This window comes from Siphateles boraxobius, unplaced genomic scaffold (genome assembly GCF_051911475.1).
Source record: "Siphateles boraxobius isolate OS27281-9 unplaced genomic scaffold, OSU_SipBor_1 109, whole genome shotgun sequence".
NCBI classification, from domain to species: domain Eukaryota; kingdom Metazoa; phylum Chordata; class Actinopteri; order Cypriniformes; family Leuciscidae; genus Siphateles; species Siphateles boraxobius.
This window is the reverse complement of record NW_027508710.1, coordinates 287,501-312,137: the sequence shown is the minus strand read 5'-3', so window position 1 is coordinate 312,137 and position 24,637 is coordinate 287,501. Positions and strand designations below refer to the sequence as shown.

General features: G+C 38.5%; 2 protein-coding genes across 2 annotated transcripts in view; both read right to left on the bottom strand.

Annotated features, from left to right (window-relative positions):
- Nucleotides 1–2,164: 2,164 nt before the first annotated feature.
- LOC143756692 (aurora kinase A-like) lies at nucleotides 2,165–9,222 on the bottom strand. The gene is made up of 5 exons (XM_077247277.1): nucleotides 9,013–9,222; nucleotides 8,695–8,763; nucleotides 7,425–7,698; nucleotides 4,789–4,822; nucleotides 2,165–2,375 (listed from the first exon to the last, which is right to left on the bottom strand). Exons 2-5 carry the CDS (start codon nucleotides 8,758–8,760, stop codon nucleotides 2,165–2,167), a joined length of 585 nt encoding a protein of 194 aa, XP_077103392.1. The 5' UTR covers nucleotides 8,761–8,763; nucleotides 9,013–9,222.
- A 1,101-nt stretch (nucleotides 9,223–10,323) lies between these two features.
- prelid3b (PRELI domain containing 3) overlaps nucleotides 10,324–24,637 on the bottom strand; it is a 14,809-nt gene continuing 495 nt past the window's right edge. Inside the window, exons 2-6 of the mRNA XM_077247664.1 lie at nucleotides 17,569–17,737; nucleotides 15,907–15,996; nucleotides 14,681–14,751; nucleotides 13,097–13,199; nucleotides 10,324–11,477 (exon numbers count right to left, since the gene is read on the bottom strand). Of these exons, the coding sequence (XP_077103779.1) occupies nucleotides 11,361–11,477; nucleotides 13,097–13,199; nucleotides 14,681–14,751; nucleotides 15,907–15,996; nucleotides 17,569–17,737 (550 nt within the window). The 3' untranslated portion in view covers nucleotides 10,324–11,360. The remainder of the gene's footprint in view (nucleotides 11,478–13,096; nucleotides 13,200–14,680; nucleotides 14,752–15,906; nucleotides 15,997–17,568; nucleotides 17,738–24,637) is intronic.

Genomic DNA, 24,637 nt, shown 5'->3' with positions numbered 1-24,637 from the left:
ATCAACACACTGATATAACACACACAACATACTGGACATGCTGTTTAAAGGGACACTTCAACCCAAACCTGATCATCGTTTCATCATTTACTCTTCATTATGTCATTCTAAACCCATAAGACTTTTATTCATCTTTGCGTTTTAAACACCTTATAGGTTTGGAATGACATGAGGGAGTAAATAGTAGAATTTACATTTTTGGATGAACTGTCCCTTTAAGAGGAGCAGAATGTGAAGTAGGGCTGTCAAAATGGCTGAAAAGCTAAATTCGAATTTCTTTCTTAAATATTAGCAAAATTCAAGTTATATTAGAATTCGAAAATACTTAAAGGTGCAGTGTGTAAGAATGACAACTAGTGGTCGAAATATGTACTGCAATCGAATTCAAAATATCAAAGATCGTAGTTTCTCCCGCCACCCGCCTCCTCAGACTCGACATGGCTCACAGGGGTCGCCAGTTTGAGACGCAACAGGAACGAGCGCAATGGACAGTGAAAATTGGCAACGTGCACTATCACTGACCAAAACAATAACAAACATTCCAGCCGGTATATTCACAGGTTTGCGGGGCGGTATATTCACAGGTTTGCGGGGCGGTATATTCACAGGTTTGCGGGGCGGTATATTCACAGGTTTGCGGGGCGGTATATTCACAGGTTTGCGGGGCGGTATATTCACAGGTTTGCGGGGCGGTATATTCACAGGTTTGCGGGGCGGTATATTCACAGGTTTGCGGGGCGGTATATTCACAGGTTTGCGGGGCGGTATATTCACAGGTTTGCGGGGCGGTATATTCACAGGTTTGCCGGGCGGTATATTCACAGGTTTGCCGGGCGGTATATTCACAGGTTTGCCGGGCGGTATATTCACGGGTTTGCGGGGCGGTATATTCACAGGTTTGCCGGGCGGTATATTCACAGGTTTGGGGGGCGGTATATTCACAGGTTTGCGGGGCGGAATATTCACAGGTTTGCGGGCCGGAATATTCACAGGTTTGCGGGCCGGAATATTCACAGGTTTGCGGGGCGGTATATTCACAGGTTTGCGGGGCGGTATATTGGCAGGTTTGCGGGGCGGTATATTCACGGGTTTGCGAGGCGGTATATTCGCGGGGCTGTGGCGGTATATTGGCAGGTTTGCATGGCGGTATATTCACGGGTTTGCGGGGCGGCATATTCACGGGTTTGCGGGGCGGTATATTCACGGGTTTGCGGGGCGGTATATTCACGGGTTTGCGGGGCGGTATATTCACAGGTTTGCGGGGCGGTATATTCACAGGTTTGCGGGGCGGAATATTCACAGGTTTGCGGGCCGGAATATTCACAGGTTTGCGGGGCGGTATATTCACAGGTTTGCGGGGCGGTATATTCACAGGTTTGCGGGGCGGTATATTCACAGGTTTGCGGGGCGGTATATTCACAGGTTTGCGGGGCGGTATATTCACAGGTTTGCGGGGCGGTATATTCACAGGTTTGCCGGGCGGTATATTCACAGGTTTGCCGGGCGGTATATTCACAGGTTTGCGGGGCGGTATATTCACAGGTTTGGGGGGCGGTATATTCACAGGTTTGCGGGGCGGAATATTCACAGGTTTGCGGGCCGGAATATTCACAGGTTTGCGGGGCGGTATATTCACAGGTTTGCGGGGCGGTATATTGGCAGGTTTGCGGGGCGGTATATTCACGGGTTTAAGGGGCGGCATATTCACGGGTTTGCGGGGCGGCATATTCACGGGTTTGCGGGGCGGCATATTCACGGGTTTGCGGGGCGGCATATTCACGGGTTTGCGGGGCGGCATATTCACGGGTTTGCGGGGCGGCATATTCGGGGCGGCATATTCGCGGGTTTGCGGGGCGGCATATTCGCGGGGCTGTGGTATATTCGCAGGTTTTCACCAGTCAATTTTTAACCGGTCCAATCAGCGAACAGAGGGAGTGGCCGAGAACTCTGATGTTGAGGTTGTGCGCTAGTCGTGCGTCACAACCAAACGTTAGTGATTGGTTATGGCAGATCCAATAGTTTTAAACTTCAGCAGAGTATCTGCCTTCAAAAGTTAACGCTTGTCAATGGAGAGTGGCCAGACTCTCTGTACAAATGAACTCTGGTAGACCCAGGCTGTACATCACCACCGCGGTGGTAAAACACTGATACCGTCACAGCGCTACTAAAACAGCCACACTGACCTGAGATGGGACTGGATCTCCACCTCCCGCCGGAGCTGGTGCTCGACGCCGGCCTTCTCCAGCTGCTTCTTAAACAGCACCTTCAGTGCCAGGATAAACTTGGTCTGGCGTTCCCTGGCCAGATACACACTCCCAAACTTGCCTTTGCCCAGAGCGCGGCCAATGTCGAAATTCTCCAAACTCCATGCTTTCCTATAGAACAGGCAAAACACAGACGCTGCCATGACCGTTCCTCATTAACACAAAAACAGCAAGTCCAAATGTCATCAAGAATACAGATCAAAATGGCCCTGAGGAGAGTAAAAATAAGTTTATAATACTCGTTATAAGTAAACATGCCTATCTTAAACAATATCTATCTAATATTAAAGTTTTTAATGTTGTTTATGTGTCTATGTGGTGTATTTAATCTGCTTTAAGACAAATCATGTGTAAGTTCATAAGTCGACAGCATTGCTGAGTATTTTCTCCTTAAAACTGCACTGAACCAAAGACAGTCTCAAAAACACGGTTTGAAATCGCTGGTGTTTCTGACGTCACAAACTACCTTGTAACCAATCAGATCAACGTGTGATCGTCAACCAGTGGATCTCTGAGTGAGTGAGTGAGTGAGTGGAGGCGGGCTCATTTGCATATTCATAGAACCGCGCATACTAAATGAGGCACGGGTGTCGAGTTACATTCAAGATATTTTAAAGGGTAAGTTTGGCGTTTTACAAGTAAAAACCTGTTTTAAGATCGTTTCTGATGAAATCGAATGGTTGAGATTAAAATTTGGACACATGCTGCTGTCCCAAGAATTTTAGGTTTTTGAGTTAGCACCCCCCCCACACAATGGTTTCATAGGGGCACTGGAACAATCATTCATATAAACGCATTAAACTTTAGTTTACCAAGACGTGAAACTCACCGAGTGGTCTGGGGTGTTCACTGATATGCTCACACAAAAATCGCTGCCAAAGATGCTTTCCAACAGGTGTTTTACCATTCGTTGTAAAAGTGTGGACCTATTTTCCAAACGCCTCAAAACCGGACATTCTTCCGTTGAGAGCTTGAATAATAGACACTCCAGCCCAGTTGGTGGCGATGATCCACCTTTGTCAATGTTTGGATAGCGTAGCCTACGATACCGCGACTGCATAACTACAGAAAGAATACAAACAACCCCATTTCCGGAGTAATACCGTACCTCACAGAACATCCAATACAAGTCAATGGAGTTGGACAAAAACTATGATAAAACCTGTTGGAAAGCATCTTTGGCAGCGATTTTTGCGTGAGCATATCATTGAACACCCCAGACCACTCGATGAGTTTCACGTCTTGGTAAACTAAAGTTTAATGCATTTATATGAATGATTGTTACAGTGCCCCTATGAAACCATTGTACAGGTGGGGGGGTGCTAACACAAAAACCGAAAATTTTAATATTAACCGTTCTATTTCATCAGAAACGATCTTAAAACAGGGCTTTACTTGTAAAACGACGAACTTACCCTTTAACGCATGAAGATTTAAATCAGTTTTATCTCTTAAAAGTCATCTTTGATCACCAAAATGACTGACAACAGGGGGACTTTAAAGTCATCCTGGACTTAACTATTCAGCAACTAGTATAAACAAATCAGCTCTAAAAATAGAGCTGCACGATCGTGACAAAAATCATAATTGCAGATTATTTACTTGAAATTGTAATTGCGATTATTAATTACGATTATCACAATTTACATTGAATACATATAGGCATATTATAATACATGTTTACAAAAAAATTGTTAACACACACAAGTACTGTCCCCCTTTACTTAACATGCACATCAATTGTAAGAATGACTCATAGTAAAGACTAGAAAAACATTAGGACTATATGCTAAAGCAATTAAATAGCAGTCCCAAACTAGTTTTTGTTAATACAATGTTGATATGAGCCACCACAGTCATTTAAAAATATAAAAAATAACACAAAGTGAAAAAGCGGCATTTTTGGGGTTATGGAAACGACACTTCCCATGGTAAATACACAATACTAACAAGAACTGTTAATGAAACGGCTCCTGGTGAATAGAATGAAAATCACACCTGCATGCAAATCCTTCTCAGCGAACACGTGATTTATTGGTATTTTACTTTATTTCGTGACTTACTAATTTACATTGTAACGACGTTGCATGCTCGTAGTTTCTTTTGCACTTTATACAGTGAAGCGATACACAGCGCGCGCCGCCGCATTTGCGCGTGCAATTGAAGAGTGCGCGCTACGAGCACAGTATAACGGCTGACAGGACAGTAAAGTCCGTTTTTCTGAGGTGAAAGACTTTATTTCAGCGTACACTTACGTCACTGCCTGGTGTGTCATATTGTGCTGGGTTTTCTGAAGTAGTCGTGATTCACCTCTCATAACATAATTATGCTCTAAACACACACGCACACACACGCAGAGTGGATATTCTTTTGTAATCGCGGCTTTGAACGATTACGTAATCGTGGCATCCGTAATCGTTATCGCAATTAGAAATTCGATTAATTGTGCAGCCCTATTTAAAAATATGAAAAACTGAACAATGGGACTGAATACATGGAATTTAAGAAATATTAAATAACTTACTTTGCATTGTTGGATGTGCCATTGAGAGTAGTTTCTGGAAAAGAACAGAAAGAGTCATTATGTTCTCAACATTAAAGGGTTAGTTCAATGAAACCTGTAAAATGAACCTTAAGGCGAGACACGGGCAGGCAAAAACATCGTTGTTTTTCACTGGACAATTTTGAGATTTTGGGCTATTTGTCTTCAATAACAGGTCTTCTTTCAGACTTGTGCTGAAAAAAAGTCCAAAATACACATTTAGGTCTTTATTTTACTACACTTTGTCTGTTTGCGTGTAGATTTCACATAAATTCATCAAAAGTTGGCGTTCTAAATCATCCCGCTGCTCCGCGATCGCTGTCTGCACCCTGTCATCACACACACCAGCTCTAGCTCTCTCCAAATATGGTCATTTCCTGTTCATCAGCAACCAATCATGAAAGTAAAACGGGCGATTTAACTCGAAACGCGCAATCTCATTGGCTGATGACAATTTCTGACAACGTGATTCGTTCAGAATCGTCACGTGACGCGCTCTGACATTATTTACATACATCACATATATACTATACTTTACACACTATATATACAAAACAATTACATTACACAACACTTACATTACACAACACATTTCAGTTTTTGTATAATATAGTTAGTATATAATAAACAAATTTGTAATTGTGGGATCCTGAAGTGGTTGCGAGTCCCATATTCACTTGTGTGATGGACGGTTGATGTGTGGTTTTGGATGTTATGATCAGTGATGGATGAAGCAGTGATGAGTTTTGGATGTTAAACAGTGCGATACATTGATTTTACTTGGACCTAAAGCATATTTTGTCTGTAATTCATGGCTTTCAATAGAAATTTTGCCATAAAAATCTTTAAAGGCCGTTTTCTCAAAATGAGTTTTTTCCCTCACACTCCAAGTGACGATTTTCCACTTCTGTAGCGCATACATACACCAAACTTTACAGTCCTATTCCTAACTATATTGTGGAGGTTTGTTCAGAGGGATTTGTTGATGTATCATTCTTGGCCTGATTTGTATGACATTTTATGCCTAAAAATAGGGCGGAAATCAATTTAAGGCTATTGGCAGTATTTTCTGCTCAGGGTAACAAAAGGAGATATTCATAATCCCCTCTGTACATGTATTTTCATTGAATACATCAACAAAATGCAAAAATAATTTTGAACCTTGTTTTTTCATCTTAAAACGTCACTTTAAAATAAAGGCAAATTAGCGCATATTTAATTAGATATAGCTTGATTAGCATATTTAAACATAAAATTACAGAAACCTTGCAATACATTTTTTTCTCCTATTCATGCGAGTAATCAACTGGTAAAGTTTCATGCTGATATCTGTACGTTAACATTTTTACCCTAATCACCTGTAGTGTCTCGCCTTAAGTTTATAAAGCGACGAGAATGTGTTTGTTTTTGCGCACAAAAAGTATTCTCGACGCTTGATAAACTTAAGTTAAGCCCATGGAGGAGGGATCCAGCTCTCAGATCTCATCAAAAATATCTTAATTTGTGTTCGAAAAATGAAGTCTTACGGGGTTTGAACACGAGGGAGAGTAATTACTGACAGAAGTGAACTATCCCTGTATAAGGGTTCCAGACTGCGACCATTTTTTGAGAATGTGCGAGTTAAAATGTAATGTGGGCGCATTTGTGCGAGTGGACGCTTGAGCAGCAGAACGCGTTGTATCAGCTGCTGCAGTCCGTAACTTATGTTCAAAATGAACGAGTTCATCATGAATCTATTTTCCAAACCGTGTTTTTGACTTATTCTGGATCACTACGGTACGCCTATAATAACTGTTTATATTCTGACTATTTTACCCCGGGGTCGTCTCGGCTGCGGAGTCGCCCAGTGCCGGCGTGACTCGCCTTAGACATTAACGGAGAGAAGTTCCGTCTACAATGTTCTTCCGCAGGACACGTGCAGTTTATTTATTGACGAACGCAGACGTCACGCGCATTGCACACTGATGGGGAAGCGCGCCAATTACGAATTCACTAATTAAGGCATATAAAAATGATAAAAATGGTCTCACGAAACAGAGCCCCTTCCTCATACGTATTCTCCCCTGGCGAGCGATTACTCTCATGTCGATTACTCTCATGATCGCTCCACAGAGGAAGAGGAAATTGTTATAAAATGCAGAAGGTAAGGAGTGTGAGATTTCTGCTTTTTGTTACAACTATAAACTTTGATAACGAAAAATCTGTATCAGTTTATTATAATACTCTAATCTTTTAAGATGTAATGCATACATTTGAATGTTTAATGATTTTTAAAAGATAGAAAGATGATAATAGACAGATAGAATATGATTTGAATGTAAAATGCTTAAAATTACAGATTAAAATTACTGTCCAAAATCCATGAAAATCCTGAAATTTGGCAATGATAATTAATATATTACAGGTATTTCTGCTGCAACCCAGAAAGCCTTTGCTAGCCTTGGTCCATTAAAACCACTATTCATCAGGATGCATTGATTAATCCCATGGCATTTAGCAAAAAAAAAGGATCGACCAAATCATATCCTGGTGCGACCAACTGAGAAAGTTGGTAGCACCAGTGCAACCAGTGGAAAAGTTAGTCTGGAGCCCTGTGTAAGGATGTGATTAATGCTTACGGTGAGGTTTGTCCTGTTTGCCGGGTTCGGGAGCGTTGTTGGGCTCGGCTGCAGGAACCGGCTTCGGCTTGTGTTGCGCAGCCGGCTTGAGTGGACCTGGATTGGCGTTCTGGTCTCCGGGACACGAGGTTTTCCCCGGAAGCGAGACTCCCGTGGGTTTCTGCTGACTGGCAGGGCGCTGAATGCGCTGGGGTCCGTGTGCCGGCCCGAGAACACGCGTGTGCGGGGTCGACACGGGCTTCTGGGTCACCGGAACTCTTTTGGGTCCAGAACCCTGCAGAACATCAAGAGACATGCCAATGTTAACTCAGCTTTATTTATACAGCGCTTTTACCAACACAGATTTACAGAGATAACAGGAAAATAATGCAACAAAGTTTGTTTCTAGAAGAAAATAGCGTCACAGTCCAGCTTAAGTAATTCAGCGATGGTTCATTTTTGCTGTAAGAAAGTTATTAATTTAGTTTATTTATATATAGGCGCTCTGGAGAAAACTGATGTCATCGTCCAGCTCAGTTTCAGTTCTCATATAATGGTGTCAATGCAGGAGATCAATAATATTATTGAATGTCCCCAAAATAAGCAAGACAAAGAAGAAAAGGTGAAAAAGGCGACAGTGAGGAACCAAAACTCCATCAGTGACAGAAGCATCAATCTTCAAACATCATGGCAATGTTACTCTGAAACTAGTAACAACATTTAAAATCGTAACAATGAAAACACACTCCTGTAGGGTCAGATGGACAGAATCACCTGTATATTAAAAAGAATTAAATAATGCCTGAGATTACAAAAAAATATATAGGTCTTTTTTAAATTTTGCATTTAACAGTAAAACAGATGATAAATGCGATCAAAGACAAAAACTGATTAGTTTGTCATTTTCAAAGGTGAATGTTACTTTTGAGATTCTCTGAAACAAATTTAAAAGTTGTAATCCTGAAATGTCAGATGGATATAATCACGTGTCCACAGGAAAAAACATTTAAATAATGACTTTGGTTAATTTAGTAGATTACAAAATAAGCTCCTTTTTAAAATTTGCATTTAACAGTATAACAGATAATAAATGCAATCAAAGACAAAACAGAGGATATACCATTACTTTGTCATTTTCAAAGGTGAAAGACTACAGGTAACGTTAATGGAAAATAATCTTTGCACATTATTTGCTTTGATAAGATTGCTTATCAATATCCTAACTTTCTTAGAAAAATACAGAGGCGTATAATAATAATAATAATAGGCATATACAGTTCCTGTAAAATACCTTCTCATGTTCAGGTCGTTGAATCTTCAGATCTTTGCTTGATTTGGTTCTTGAAGCGGTTTCCATATTCTGAGATTGAATGACGACATTAATTGCATAAATACATATTTTATCCACATCAGAAGAGAAAATAAATGTAACGTTACTGGATTAATGTCGATATTAAACCGTCACACGATGGTCACCGTTCAGATGACATACAAACGGTTTCCATCCAAATACAGATTTAAATAAAAACGTTTAAGTTATAAATCAGTTAGTGATAAATTCAATTCAAAAGTATTTTTGCGTCGTTGTGACGCTTAATAACGCTATTACCTTCGTTAGCCGTTTCCTCACGACAAATCCTCCGCAAATACCACAGAAACACGATGACTTCCTTCTCGGCGATTTAATAACCCGTTACCATCGACTAAATCAGTCGTGTGTGATAATTAATATTGAGAAAACTCCTTAAAAAGTATATTTATCACTAGAGATGACGACGCGAATCTCCTCAGCGACCGCGAGTCTTGCCTGTTTAATTTCAAATAACCCACTTTTAAATGCCTTTAAATATAACCAGATTTTGATTGGATAGAAGGCACAGTAAACTGGAATCCTATTGGTTGTTGGAGACTCCGTCATGTGACGCAAGGGTCCCGCAAGCGATGCCGGGAAAACGTGCCACTGTAACGCGGACGGCCAGCAGGGGGCGTGAAAGAGCGTCACACACAAGAAGGGCTACAATGTAACAACTCTCGACTAATGTTACTGTAGCAACGGCATGTGTGACGTAATAAAGGCTGAATAAGGATGCAAGGGGGCACTAGCGTCTTAGTTATGGCTATTCTTTAAGTACAAATTATTGATTTATTTGTTTGTTTGTTTTCTTGACTTGTATTTAGATTAATATAATGTAGGCTATATATATATTTTTTACCTTCCTCTGTGTGAAAATAAAGGCTAAATAAGGATGTCATGGCGTTTTTTATGGCTTTTTTTAAGGACAATTAATTTAACTTTGTTTGGTTTCTTTACTTGTATTTAAAATAATATGTACATATATTATATATATATATATATATACATATTATTTTAAATATATCATATATATATATATATATATAATTTTTTTCGTGACTTTTCTCTGTGACGTAACAAAGGCTAAATAAGGATGTAATGGCATTACATTTATATCTTTCAGTACTGACTGATTTTTTTTTACTTTTATTTAAATTAATGTGTGTGTACATATATATATATATTCTTTTTTCCAATGTAAACCAATCCTTTTAGTTGTTATCTTTTTTGGGTGTCTTGTTAAAGTTTTAAATGTTGTATGTTATGTCCTTAATATCTAATAATACACTTTTTTTTAAAAAAATTAGCCTTATTTATTTGTAGTGTTTCTCTTCCATCAACCCCAACGTATTTCAATAATTTAGTTCAAATATGAAACAGAAAGCGGTGTGGATTGTAGACTTCTGAACTACTTCTACACGCAAATCTCCATCAAATGCCTTTCTCTTTTTCTAAAACTTTTGTTCTAAATTGTAAATACCCAGAAGTGTCGTTCTTCTTCAGCGTCTCCTGTGAAACACAGTTGCTGTTCCTCTTTGAAGGTTCACAGAAACACACAAGCCCTTGTTTATACGAATGTTAGTTTATTTCTACAGCTGTAAACAGCTTTGGCTGTTCTGAAGATGCTGGAGCGAGATCATCTCGTTTCCTCAGTACCGTCACAAACTAAAGGCTAAATGCTTTTCCACCAAGTTGCTTTGTCAATATTTAATACTAAATATGCCTGTAAACAAATATTTACATTCGATATAAATAAGTTGTTTAAATGCAGTTATGTTTTATTTTAGTGCTTCACAATATACCAGTAAAACCCAACAAAAAAATGCAATATCTATTGAGAAGGAAACAAAAACAACTTTCTGTATGGCGCGGCTCAAAGATTTCTGTGCGTAAGCAATAACACACACATCCACAAACACAACTACACTCGTCATGGTTTCTTCACGTTCAGCGACGCATCGCTGACGCATGGACTGATATTCATCTGCATATTGGTACAGTTCGGATGCTGGAGTTGAAATTCCATAAATCTACAAAATATAAATAAATAAATAGAATGTATTTCCCCCTCCTGGAATCACACACTCCTGAAGGCACACCTCTGATGTTTCCCATCACACACACACATTATTTAGTCCTCATCCAACATCCCATCCGCCTCCTGTTTGATTAAACTCAAAGCACATGTTCACTACAGATGATTAGCAGAGCCGAGTCACATGATGATGATGTCATTCTATCCTCTGTAGTTTCACATGTCATTTAGTGCTGATTTGTTTTCTAAGGAGGCCCGTTCTGAAGCACACGTCTGATGGTCCTGGGTTAGTTTGTTCCCTTCCTTGTTTTAACAGTATAATAGTAAAATTGCTAAGTCCTAATATTGCTAAGATTTGAGTGTCAGTGCTGGTGAAGCGATGCGTGGCACGTTTTGTGATGAGATCAACGTGGAAAACGTTTCCTGGAGCATCAGAGAACATCGGTCTGTCCCGTTATACTGATTTATTAAAACTACTCGTGGTCTCGTTGTGCGTCACCAGCTCGACGTCCCGCTAGCCTCTAATGTAGACGCTGGATACGCGGGAGCGCAGGAGAGTTGGACTCGCTCACTTCTCAGTGACGGCGGCGGCCATAGGAGTCCTCAAGCTTCCTCTCGCTGTGATCGCCAGCTCCTCGATCTCAGTGTTCAGTCTCCGGATCACCCACTCCATCGCCTCACGACCCTGCACACACACACACACACACACACACACACACACACACACGTCAGAGACGCTGTACTATCCTTGAGCCACTGAACATTGAAGTCAAGCTATATTTCTAGAGCACTTTATACGGATATTTCACTGAAATAAATAACAGAATCAATGATGCAAACTTAAAAACACTCACAAGTCGGGTTGACCGTAAAATCTTTTAGATATAGATATATACTATAATAGATTATATGTGACCAGTAACCCAGTCACGAGTCGCACGGGTATATTTGTGGCAATAGCCACTAATACATCGTATGGGGCAAAATTAGCAATTTTTCTTTTATGCCAGAAATCATTAGGATATTTAGTAAAGATCATGTTCCATGAAGATATTTTGTAAATTTCCTACCGTGAATATATAAAACATTTATTTTTGTGAGTGACATAAATGCACAACTTTAAAAGCGATTTTTTTTCAATGTTTAAATTTATTTTTATTGCAGATTTTCAATAGTTGTATCTCTGCCAAATACTGTCCTATCTTAACAAACCGTACATCAATGGAAAGCTTATTTATTCAGATTTTTAAATATTTCAATAATTTGACTGGTTTTGTGGACCAGGGTCACACATTTGAAGGATACATGACCCTGCACACACACACACACACACATTATTTGATCAAGCTTTTGGAGTTTGATGATGTCTGAGAACTGTGAGTGATTGGTTTTATGATTTTCTTAGTGACATGTTTTGATGAAATTTTATGTTTCTATGTATTTTAGAGTTATTTACTATTTATGGAAAGCACTTCTATTCCATTCTAATGGTTTATAAATAAAAGTTGAGTTGGGTTATGACAGCTATATTTCTGGAGCACTTTATACAGATATATCACTGTAATAAACAGGAAAACAACATCACAAATCTGTCAATATTTAGCCGTTCTTAATTTCCGCTTGGCCAATGTGACTTTTATCTTGACAGCAAAGGGGACTTTTATTTTGACATTCTCCATCTTCATTAGTGCACTGCCTCTGTTTAACAGTTCTGTCAAATAAATACATTAATGATGGATTAAATGGATTAAAAATAAGTATCATAGCATTTGCTTTTCTATTAGTACTAATTAATAACCTTGTTTTATTGTTTTAAAAATATGATTCCCAGCGCACACATATTAATCGGATTTCTGCCTGCCCTGTTGGGTTTTTAACAAATGAATAATAGTATTACAGAATCAAAAAGTCGGTAAGATCTAAGGTTTAAATCGGTTTAAGATCAAATTATTTTTTTCATGCAATTCATTTTCAACTTTATAGCAAATATTATATAATATCTATTTATGATCAATATTAGTCGAGCACTACAGCAGACGAGAGCTGACGAAAGCTAGGAAAAACTACAAGAACTACTGACTTTGAGGCGCTTGATGTATCCAGGTTCATTTAAAGACATTTCACCATTTAAACGCATCATTAAAGGGAAGTTGCACTGGTACTTTCTCCTCTATAGTGCCGTATATCCCAGTGACATGTGGGCGGGACTTGATTGTGTCTGTGAGGAATTGATTGTATGGTTGTGGTTTGCTATTGGCTGATCTCATGTGAGTGACAGGTTGCCCCGTGTTTTGGTTTCCTGACCTTTCCTGCATTGGCGGAGATGGTTGATGCCATGAGTCCCTCCAGATAACTACTCAGACTCACACCCTTCACAGAGATGATGGCCTCCTGCGTGAGCATCGTCCTGCGGGACCAGCACATCATCAACACACTGATATAACACACACAACATACTGGACATGCTGTTTAAAGGGACACTTCAACCCAAACCTGATCATCGTTTCATCATTTACTCTTCATTATGTCATTCTAAACCCATAAGACTTTTATTCATCTTTGCGTTTTAAACACCTTATAGGTTTGGAATGACATGAGGGAGTAAATAGTAGAATTTACATTTTTGGATGAACTGTCCCTTTAAGAGGAGCAGAATGTGAAGTAGGGCTGTCAAAATGGCTGAAAAGCTAAATTCGAATTTCTTTCTTAAATATTAGCAAAATTCAAGTTATATTAGAATTCGAAAATACTTAAAGGTGCAGTGTGTAAGAATGACAACTAGTGGTCGAAATATGTACTGCAATCGAATTCAAAATATCAAAGATCGTAGTTTCTCCCGCCACCCGCCTCCTCAGACTCGACACGGCTCACAGGGGTCGCCAGTTTGAGACGCAACAGGAACGAGCGCAATGGACAGTGAAAATTGGCAACGTGCACTATCACTGACCAAAACAATAACAAACATTCCAGCCTGGAAACGCACATTTCAAAGTAAAATAACTGGCTACAGAAGTTTTATTCAGAGAAACGAGTATGTGAACTTAGCTTGTTTCCTCATTATATGCAAACATATTACATACTATCAGCACCTTTAATGTTAGAGGGTGAAAGTACAGTATCATCTCCATGAACACAAGAGGGCCCAACAAGCAAATGTAAACCAAATCAAACATGCATCGTTTATTGAAATTAAATTACATTCACTTTTTAAAGGCCATTAACTTTTGAAACAACAATTCGGTTACAGTAGTATGTCGTTGCACAATTTTTGCCAGGAACTGAGAGGGTTTTCGTCATTAGGAAAAACTTTTTCCAATTTACAAACTTGTGAATTTTAACTGGTGGACTTTTAAAGATCTGCTTCTTCCATTTGTTTTTGATCAGAGGTCATTGGAAACCAGAAAAACACAAACCTGACTCAAACTAAGTTGGCTTCTAGTTAAAAGTGATAGATATTCATTAGTGTTGTCATAAATATTGATTTTTCACTGAATATAGATTCTGAATATCTGAAACCATATCGATACACTGGTACAAGCTTCTCACCACAGTGCGCATTTTAGTCTTTTCTTCTCTTTTTAGACGTATAAAATAGCTTCTCGAACAATAATTTTTTATTATTATTTTGGATTATAAATAGTTTATATTCCCAATTTTTTTAATTAACAACTCATCCGCACCACACTGTATACTGGATAAGCTAACAAAAACAAACTGTGTCAGTTCATCATCTTCATCATGTCTCGCGCGCTTCTTGACACACCAAAAATTCGAATGCATATTTTTTTCAAATTCTACGAATTTTTGGAATTCTAATTTTTATTTGACAGCCCTAATGTGAAGAACTTGTATTCGTCTCATGGCAGTTAAACAGAGAGGGACTCTTACTTGTCCGGGTCCTCGGGGTGCGGTCGGTACGTGAGCCGCTCGTCCACAGACACCATGTTAGTGAAGGTGATCTACGGTGAGAAAACCAGACGATAAATATGACACATCTATAGAATATGCAACCATAGAGAAACCAACGCCCTCCCAGAATGCAACTCTTATGCACAGACTGGCCGTGTCTCATTCCACATGACATTCACACAAACTCAACTGCTAAAGGCCAGAACATGAACGTTTGAGAAAAGGTGTGCAGGAAATGCTGACAAACCAGAAACGTCCTGACAGGTTCACATTAACTTGATATCTTGACAATTGTGTTGCTATAATGACTCAACCCTCATCCTTCCCAAGGGCCATTTTAACTCGAAACTCATTTTTCAAAAAACTTTTAAAATTGAGTGTTCATTAGAGGGGTCAAAGACCCCAGGACTTTTGTCGCACTTGAACCACAAATACACACACAAAAAAAATTGCATTGTTTCGATGTCCATTTGACTCCCTTAGGAATGAGTGGAATGCTTCAGTACACATAGAAAAACCTAAAAGTGCTCAAAATTCTAACTAAAAATGCTAAAACTTTACCCAAAAATGATTTTATATTAATCAGATACATGTGTATCTGAATACACACTGAAGAGGAACTGGCTTTAGGACAGCAGAACAGCTCATTTGCTCCATATTGAGCTATAACGTCATCTAGAGTTATGAAATATCATGATATATTATTTATTTTCCACAAGAGGTCGTCAAAGACACCCAATGTAAGATATTTTGAGCTGAATTAAGAGGGTTATACATGAAATTTTGAATTTAAGTTGAAAGAATGTGAGGAATGTGCTTAAATTATTATTTACTTATTATTTATTGATCAAATCTAGTAATTTAAACATTTGCAAACATTTGCATTGCAAAATAGAAAAATATTATCAAATTTAAATTAAATAATCTTTTTGGACAAAATTTTTTTTTAAGTATAATTAAGGCTTCGGGTCATTTTGACCCGTGAGGGACGGATTTGTTACGAAGTGCGAGGAAGCACCGTTTTCAATTTCAAAACCATTTTCACAATGAATTTTGAGTGTTCAAGCTTCCAAATAATACCCAGTTAATGATGATTACTAAAATATGTGATGGAGAGAAAAGGCCACGGGAATTAGATAATGGATAATATGTGATCAGGGTTCAGCGTGTGTACGACACGTGTGGACTGAGATCAGGACACTTACATTAGTCGACTGAAGCTCAAAGGTTTTCTCTTTGGGATCCACTATGGAGTGCTCCTGGATGTACGTACATGTCCGTGTGTTGCCGATTATCTGTGGAAGAACAAGACAGGGGGTTGACGTCTAAATCAAATTCAGTTTTAGCTTCAGTTTAAATCAGTGTAAGAAAGTCAAAAGAAACTCAATCTGCTCTAGACAAACTATGCTACTGCTATTATCATGACCTGTACTAGCACTCAAAAATATTATTCTAATGTAGATCATCTGTTTTCTATGTGAATATATAGTAAGGCGTAATTTATTCCTGTGATCAAATCTGAATTTTCAGCATCATTACTCCAGTCTTCAGTGTCACATGATCCTTCAGAAATCACTATAATATGATGATTTGCTGCTCAATAAACATTCATGATTATTATCATGTGACACTGAAGACTGGAGTAATGATGCTGAAAATTCAGCTTTGATCACAGGAATAAATTACACTTTACTATATATTCACATAGAAAACAGCTGATTTACATTAGAATAATATTGTGTGATTTTTACTGTTTTTTTTTATCAAATAAAGACAGTCTTGGTGAGCAGAAGAGACTTAATCAAAATCTTTAAAGACCAGTAATGTGTCTAATAATAAACAAGAGCTCTAGGAATCAAACTGGGAAGTTTTGTTGGTCTTAGAACAGAATGAATGAATCGCTTGCGTCAGACGTCACAGCAGAACAGAACGGTTCATTCAGAAACACGACACCGGGACGACATGTGCCGAGGACTAGCCGGCCCGATATAACCGTTCAGTCGGGTCGTGTACGGGTCAGGAGTCCTCCTCACGCTCAGGCCACTGAAGAACAGAGGCTGGCTGGGATAGCAAAGCAGGATTTCACCTCGGCTTGATGGCAATGAGAGCTACTGAGTTCCTGTTTCAAGACTGACATCAGCTGCTAGCTTAAACAAAGCGATTAGCCTAGCCCTGCGTCTCAATGTTGACGCTATCCATCCTAAGCAGTGTGTGAGATTAGAATAAGTATGTTGAACAGAAGTCCCGGATGATCCACTATTCCCGGTGGATTTTCAAAGTGTGGATCCTTCCTCACTATAACAGCTAATATTACCCACAACCCACTGCGCTTGATGAGGAACTACAAACATGAGTAAAAAGTGTTTAAGAACTACAAAACATGGCGGATATGTGTGACAGACGGTGAGAGGTTTAGATAAAAGGTTTGAGTGACTAATCAAAGTTTACAAAAATATTTATTTAATGTTATACGTGTTATATTTCATCTTCAAAAACAATGTGGATCCGTTTGGACATTAACTTTTAAATGCATCAATATGAGTCTCCGCTTGAAAGACCCGCGACTGCAGATCATCGGGATTCTGCATTTCTCTCCGATACAGTAGGAGGATGTAATCTGTGACGAGATGATTGACAGGTCAGTTTACAGTGACAGGATGATTGACAGGTCAGTTTACAGTGACAGGATGCGACAGACAAACCGTTAAAGCCGCAATTGTGTGACGTGATAGTGTGTCCCAAAGCTTGTCTATTCTTCTGCTACACACTCAAAAGGATCTACTTTTTCTTCACAAAAAGAGTATGTTTAGGGCGTAGTATGAGTAGGCGAATAGAGACGCAGCATAGAGAAAACAGGAGTTGTGTACCGATCTGACGATGGACGGCAGACCCCATTCGGTGCTGAGGAGGCGTTTGCTGTGCAGGCGTCCCTGCTGATCCACGTTACGGTCCAACACGTCAACGCCGAACACGCTGGGGTTCATGGGGTTCGGGTACTTCTGCATGGCGGCGTTGGTCACGGTTTCCCATGGATGACTGTGAGAGACAAAAGCAGAAACGGTATTATTAACACGTCAGCTTTATTTATACAGCGCTTTTTACAACACAGAGCTTCAAAGCAGCTTTACAGTGATTAAAGGAAAATAATGCAACAAAGTTTGTTTCCAGAAGAAAATAGCGTCACACTCCAGCTTAAGTAAGTTCAGTGAAGGTTCATTTTTTGCTGTAAAAAAGTTATTAATTTAGTTCATTTATATATATATATATATAGAGGGAATGCATTAACGTCACTTTCCCGCCGGAACACACCCCCTCAGCCGGATTGAGTGGCAGAAGAGCAGCTGCGTGACTGGATTTAACAGGGGAAACTGCGAAAACGCAAGTAAAACAAACGATTATCAGTTTAATCTAAAGATTGGACTCAATATAGTGTTCCTTACAACTTACTAAAGATCCAGTGATCCAGTGATATAAACATGCAGCCAGGAATCGTGTTTCCTGACATTTATATGTGCCTGATTTCGACACCAGGGAAATACATACAGCAAATTTGCCTGTGAATGCTTTATATAAATACAATATAGACAGGTCTAAATCCAGGTGATCACTTATCAATGTTATATATATATCATCATATCGTCTAGAGACTTAAAACTTGTATAGTTTTTTGTAAGTGTTTATTTAAAAATGTCAAATTATACAGAATATACAGTGGTAAATATTTGATTGATGAGTTGTCACTGCAATGTATAACAATACAATATATAGAGAATGATTTTACCACTAAATTCAGCATATTGACACAAAAAGGATAACTGCAAATCCACCTTTCGCTGCCTGGAGTCCAGTTGTTTCTATGAATTGCAGCGATCTATTTGCTTCTCTGTTCTGTAGCTTTAGGTAGTCTGTAAAAATATTCCTCATATTTCTTGTCAAATCTAGTTGTACAGTCAGTCTCAAAGCTCTTTCCCGTTTTAGACGCGTTTTGTGTGTTTTTCCGCAGCATTCACGCTGAAAACCAATGCTGCCGCTCAGTCTTTTTGCCACTTGTGGGCGTAACTGCAGTCACTCCGGCCAACGGTGACGTCACGTGCATTCCCTCTATAGTATAACAATAATATTGTTGAATATTAAATTAAACTAAGCAAGACAAAGGCCAAAGTCGACAGTGAAGGAACACAAACTCCGTCAGAGACACCAGACTCAGTCTCAGTTCTCCTCTGTCCAACGACCCAACAGTGTGTGATGATGATCAGGAGCATTACAGGTCAGAGGTCAGGTTGGATCAGAACATTCACAATATTATCCGGTTTCATCTTATCGTATGAGAATGTTGTGCCTTTAATCTGATCTAGAAAGCAGCCAATATTAAGGGCGTTTAATTGCGCAACAGCTGCATGTGACGGAGTTATATAACTGTGTTTATGCATCTGTGTTTAACCATAACAACTGAGGAGTGACTTCAGTTAAAGACTTCATACGTGATCATCACGAGCCGTTTCATTCAGCGACAGAGTCAGAAAGCGGAAGATCAGCTTCTGTTTCATCAGCAAACACATTCACAGCCACTTCTTTAAGAGATGCACAGTGCGAAACAGATCAAATTGTCAAAATATGAATTAGGACATTAAAAAAAACTGATAACATTAGAAATGCACAGCTGGGATCTGTGTCCAAATGAAATTCATATGAAATCAATGTTCGAAGTATATATTCTGTGTACAATCTTTGTTATATTTTTAACCCAATGCTTTAAATTGACCCATTGAATTACTGCACTTGTCATTAATATCTCAGTTCTCTATTTGTTAAAGAATAGAGAAACGCACGTTAACACACGTCATGTTGAGTTTACTTCATCTAATGATAGCCTGCGATTTAGTTAGTTTAATTGAATGATTGAAACGTTAAAGGTTTTACTTTGGTTAGTTTGAGCTTAAACGAGCATAAAACATTAGCTTTGCTGGTATGTTAGTGTTGCTAATAATTTCCACTCTGTTCTTATCGCATCTGTGTTTGAAACGAATTTCGTTTCGCGAGGAGAAATGTTAAATACAACAGAACTGAACAGAATTTGGTGATTGTAAGTTGATTTCAAGGTGTCTTTCCCATTTGTTTTTCATAAGGTCCGATGTTTCTCTTTCTTTTTTTTGGCGGTATCGCCTGATTTAATGATGATGATGATAAGTTTAATTTCCTAATAATGTGTAGTGCTGTTTTTAAACTTGTATTCAAACTATAATATATTTGTTATTTGTCTAAAATTAGGAATTAAAAACGAATTGTTTCGTTCGGCATGAGCAAAAAACTTTATTTATTCTCCTCCTTTTTGGTTTTAGAGTTCCAACGTCATCTTAAGCTGTTTACTTAAGCTTTATTTATTTAGAAACAGAAGTCTTTAAATTATATTTGGGTATTTTTTGTTTTGGTTTATTTTAGTGATGCACCGAAATGAAAATTCTGGGCCGAAACCGAAAATTTAGGATGCACTTGGCCGAAAACCGAAACTGAAAATGGCTTAAAAACATACAGTACAAAACCTAAAATATTTTTTAACAATCAATATAAATAATATTATTCTTCAAGTTTTATGTTCCATCGAATTAAATAGTTTTTTAACAGTTGTGCAAAAAGATCCTTTTTGCACAACTGAAAAATATAAAATCTAGAAAATATAAATCTGCAAAAAGATTTATATTTTTTACTTACATTTTAAATTGCTGTGCAAAACAACAGTGCAAAAACAGCACTAGAACTTAATCCGAACTCAAACTGTAAACAACATGTAAGCCCATGTAGGAAACTCAGTTGTGCAGTGCTACGCAAATTTTAATGTAACTGCTATACACACAGAAAATTGGACTGGGGGTCTTACATGCGCTTCATGTGGCACACACACACACACACACACACACACACGCAAGCTCTCTCGCTCTTGCTCGCTCTTCCGGGAGATTTGAACTAATTTGCGGGCATCAGGGAGCCGCTATCAATATGCGGGAGACTTCCTTATCTTTGATAGGCAGACGCGTGATAACAGCTTGACCGTGAGTGAAACCTAAGCGTTTGCGCACGGATGGGGGGGGGGGGGGGGTGACATTCATTTTCGGTTTACGTTTTCGGCTGTTTTTTTTTTATTTCGGCCGAAACCGATAATGCCATTTTTGGCGGCCGAAATTTGGGTGCACCCCTAGTTTATTTATTTTTTAATGTAAAGCAGAGTATTACGCTCCCAATATAGCCTACTGTAACTGCCAACATTGTAAACTCCGAACTCATGCATGAGATATTCAAAGCAACACAATTTATTCATCCGTTTGCAAAATAACAAAAATTTTATTTTAATTACAATGGTCATTTTTGTGCTTTTTGATTAGGCCTATTTATTATGTGCAGCATTTAAATTAATATTCAGAAACGGTTTAAGTTACTTCTACCATTTGTTTTTCTGATTAACTTTTATTAGCATGCAAACCCAAATAAAATAGGCCTAGGCTACTTGATTATATATACATTTTTAAATTGGATATATCTCTGCTATTCTGAATTAACATGATAGTTAAATTTGTACAAAACAAAATTTTATAAAAACGAATAGCATAAATGTTTATTTGATGCTATAAATATCTAATATGATCTAATATCTGTGATATAATTTTATTTAAACTCATCATGAAAGTTGGAAGTTGCACTCGTCTTTTCTTCAAAATAGGTAACATGAAGTTAAAAAGTACATATAATTCATTAAGAATAAACACGGCAATATCCCATTAAAAACTAGAAATGTCCATTTGTAATTTCATGGTGACTTTAAGGGTGTATGTAAAGAGTTTATTTATGATTAATGATCATGTAAAAAGGGATTGAGAACAAACTTAACTAACCAGAACTAAACAAACTTCATGTTTTTGGAAACACTGGAACAAAAAGTGTGTTTGTTTTTTAATTATACATGTGTAGCTTTTTATTGATATGGACCCATGTGTCTGAAATTAAGTAAACCGTTCCTCCTGAAATAGCTAGTACATTCTGTCATGTGAATGGTTGCCTGGGAGACCGTGGTGGTCATGTGACGCGTGAGGTCATGTGGAGGAAAGGTCACAGCACTCGCCAAGGAGAGTTGAGTAATGTCCAGATTCACACGCGTGGGTTCAAAGGTCAATGTCCAGCTCAGCTGATATGATGTTATGACTCAACATCATCATCATCATCACACTAACCCAGCTTGAGTTAGTTTTTGTCCTGCTGACCCACTGAAGCAAAACTATAAATTCAGGATCTTTACTGTCATTTGATGAAAGTCTGATTTTGTCCATTTAAGAGAGGCATAAAAACAAAAAAATGCAAAGATAAATAAAAAAAGAATATACAACTAGTAAGAATAAACAATACAGTAATAAACCTAGGAATGATGAGATCTCTAATCAATCTTTATTCAACACAAGGATGCACCGATATGAAAATGTTGGCCTATACCGATAATTTGTTATTTTTGAAATCCGATAACCGATATATTGGCCAATAAATCTAAATTCGACTTTCTATATCATTTTTGAGAGGCTGATTAAAAAAAAAAAGGTCTTACCATTAAAAGCTACGTCCAACACACTAATTAAAATATTCTCATAATTTTATGTACCCGATATGACAGATTTGTGCTGAACATTGTATTTTCCACACAAGAACAAGTGATTCTAATCATATTTCAAGCAATTTAAAACCATCATGTTGAACAGTCGACATCTGAAGCGTCTCAGCTGAAGGAAATAATACATTATTTATCAGCTTTAATATATCGTATAATATTTCTTATTGAGCCAACTATAACACAAAAAATTTACTAGGGATGGCCCGATACCGATACTGGCATCGGGGATCGGGTCGATACTGTCCTCATATACTCGTACTCGTACTCATAAAAATTTGCCGATACCACGCCCCGATACCACGTACATTTTGCGAAACGAAACTGGCCGCCGCGAGTGCTTTGTCGAGGTGAACTGAGGCATAGGGACGTGCACTCCCAACGCAAAAGAGTGCGGCGCGGCACTAGATCTGATGGCCGAGCGCGAGCGCGGGCGGTAATGCACTCACTCTGTGTGTGCGGGTTCCGGGAGAATAAAACGATTCGCGGGACTCCCGCAAACTAGAAATATCTATGAATACAACATATTAAAACTAATAGATTTTCATTCATCTGTTGCAGAAAAGCAAGAAGAACAACTAAAACAAAATAGAAACGATTTACAGGCCAGAGTTTCTATTCATAACATGTTTGCAGCGTTGAGCGATGTAGCCAATCACAGACATGTGTGTTGATTTCTTGAACGCAATGGCTAATCAGAAGCATTTAAGATAGACTCCCCTCACTGCTCAAAACTTTTTTGTTCAGTGCTGAATTCTGTATGCTGGCAAATCCTCTAATTATAACAAACAAAGTGTGGATATTATGAAAGATTCACTGTGCAGTCAGCTTCATTGATAATAACAGATGTGTGAGATCGCGATGAACTGTCAGCTTTTTAGGAATTAGACTATTAAGGGAGCGCACTTTGGGCGCATTCAGTCATGTCAGACCATGCACGCAGTAACTGCTTGCTTTTATGTTAAATTAACAGTGGTTTGTGTGTTAATACATTTATTATTTTACTCATTATTATTTATTTTTAGACTTGTTAAAACAAGCAGAGAAGAAAATAAAAACAGTCTTCTAACCTGTGTTCTAAAATAGTCTTCTGTCTTCTTTTCTGGGAGCCTATAGTTACTTTTGCGGTAGAAATATCGGTATCGGTACTCGATATCGGCAAGTACACAAATGTAAATACTCGTACTCGTATCAGTTTGAAAAAAAAATGGTATCGGGCCATCCCTAAAATTTACATATATCGGCTGATATCGATATGGTGGCCGAAATATCAAGTATCCCTATTGAGTATTCTCCGATATTTATTTTTTATTTTATTGTTTTCTTGATAAGAATTTCACTGCACTAGAGTTCAAATGACAGAATTTCAACATGATTAAAGCTGCAGTCTGTAGTTTTTCCTCTTTGTCGCCATCTCTGTTCGAAATCTGCAATTGCAGTTATTCGCGGAATTATCCGCTTTACGAGGGTTGTGCCTCGGCTCGGCACAGCGCGGATGAATCCGATGTTTTGATGAGAATGTGCTGCTGTCAGTCGCCGGTGTGGATACTGGCATTCGCATTCACAGATTATACTTTTTAGAAGTATAAGAATTTTCACCGGAAAATTTCCTCTGAACAAGTAACAACTTTTGTTCTGATCAACTAAGGGGGGAAAAGTATTGCAGTAAATAGCGCTAACGATCGCTTATATCACGTCAAACTGTGCAAATTATACTTTGTTCTCCAATTGTTAATATTAACAACATCAGCATTGCGTGAGTACATTTAATGTATATGATATCATCCCTGTTTTCGCATGAGCCGGTTGCAGTCTCTTTTTCTGTAGCCGATCTGAAGTCCGAAGTCTTTTGCATTTTGCAGTTGGTGATTGTCGTTTGAACCTTTCTGGATCTACCATCAAATTATATCAAGTGCTGTGAGAAAAGTCTATAATCTCCACCTCCGACATCCTCACACTCGTAGTCTACTAGCCGAGACTCTTCTTTATGTGTAAATTACAGATGTGACGTATTGACGCAAAGACATGATCGAATTTCCCACGGAAATCCACCAGAACCACTGGAGTTAAAGACATGATTACAAGCTTACCGTTTAGAATCGAGCTACGGCAAGCAGAGAGTTTTGAACACTGGCTGATTATGAACTTGCTCAAATTTTTAACCCAAAAAAGTTACGGAATGCAGCTTCATAGTTTACTAGCCTAAGCTAGTCCTTCAGCTGCCAAGGACATGCCGGGTGGATTGTGTAACTAACCGGCAACTAGCTCACAACTCTTTCTCTAATTTATTT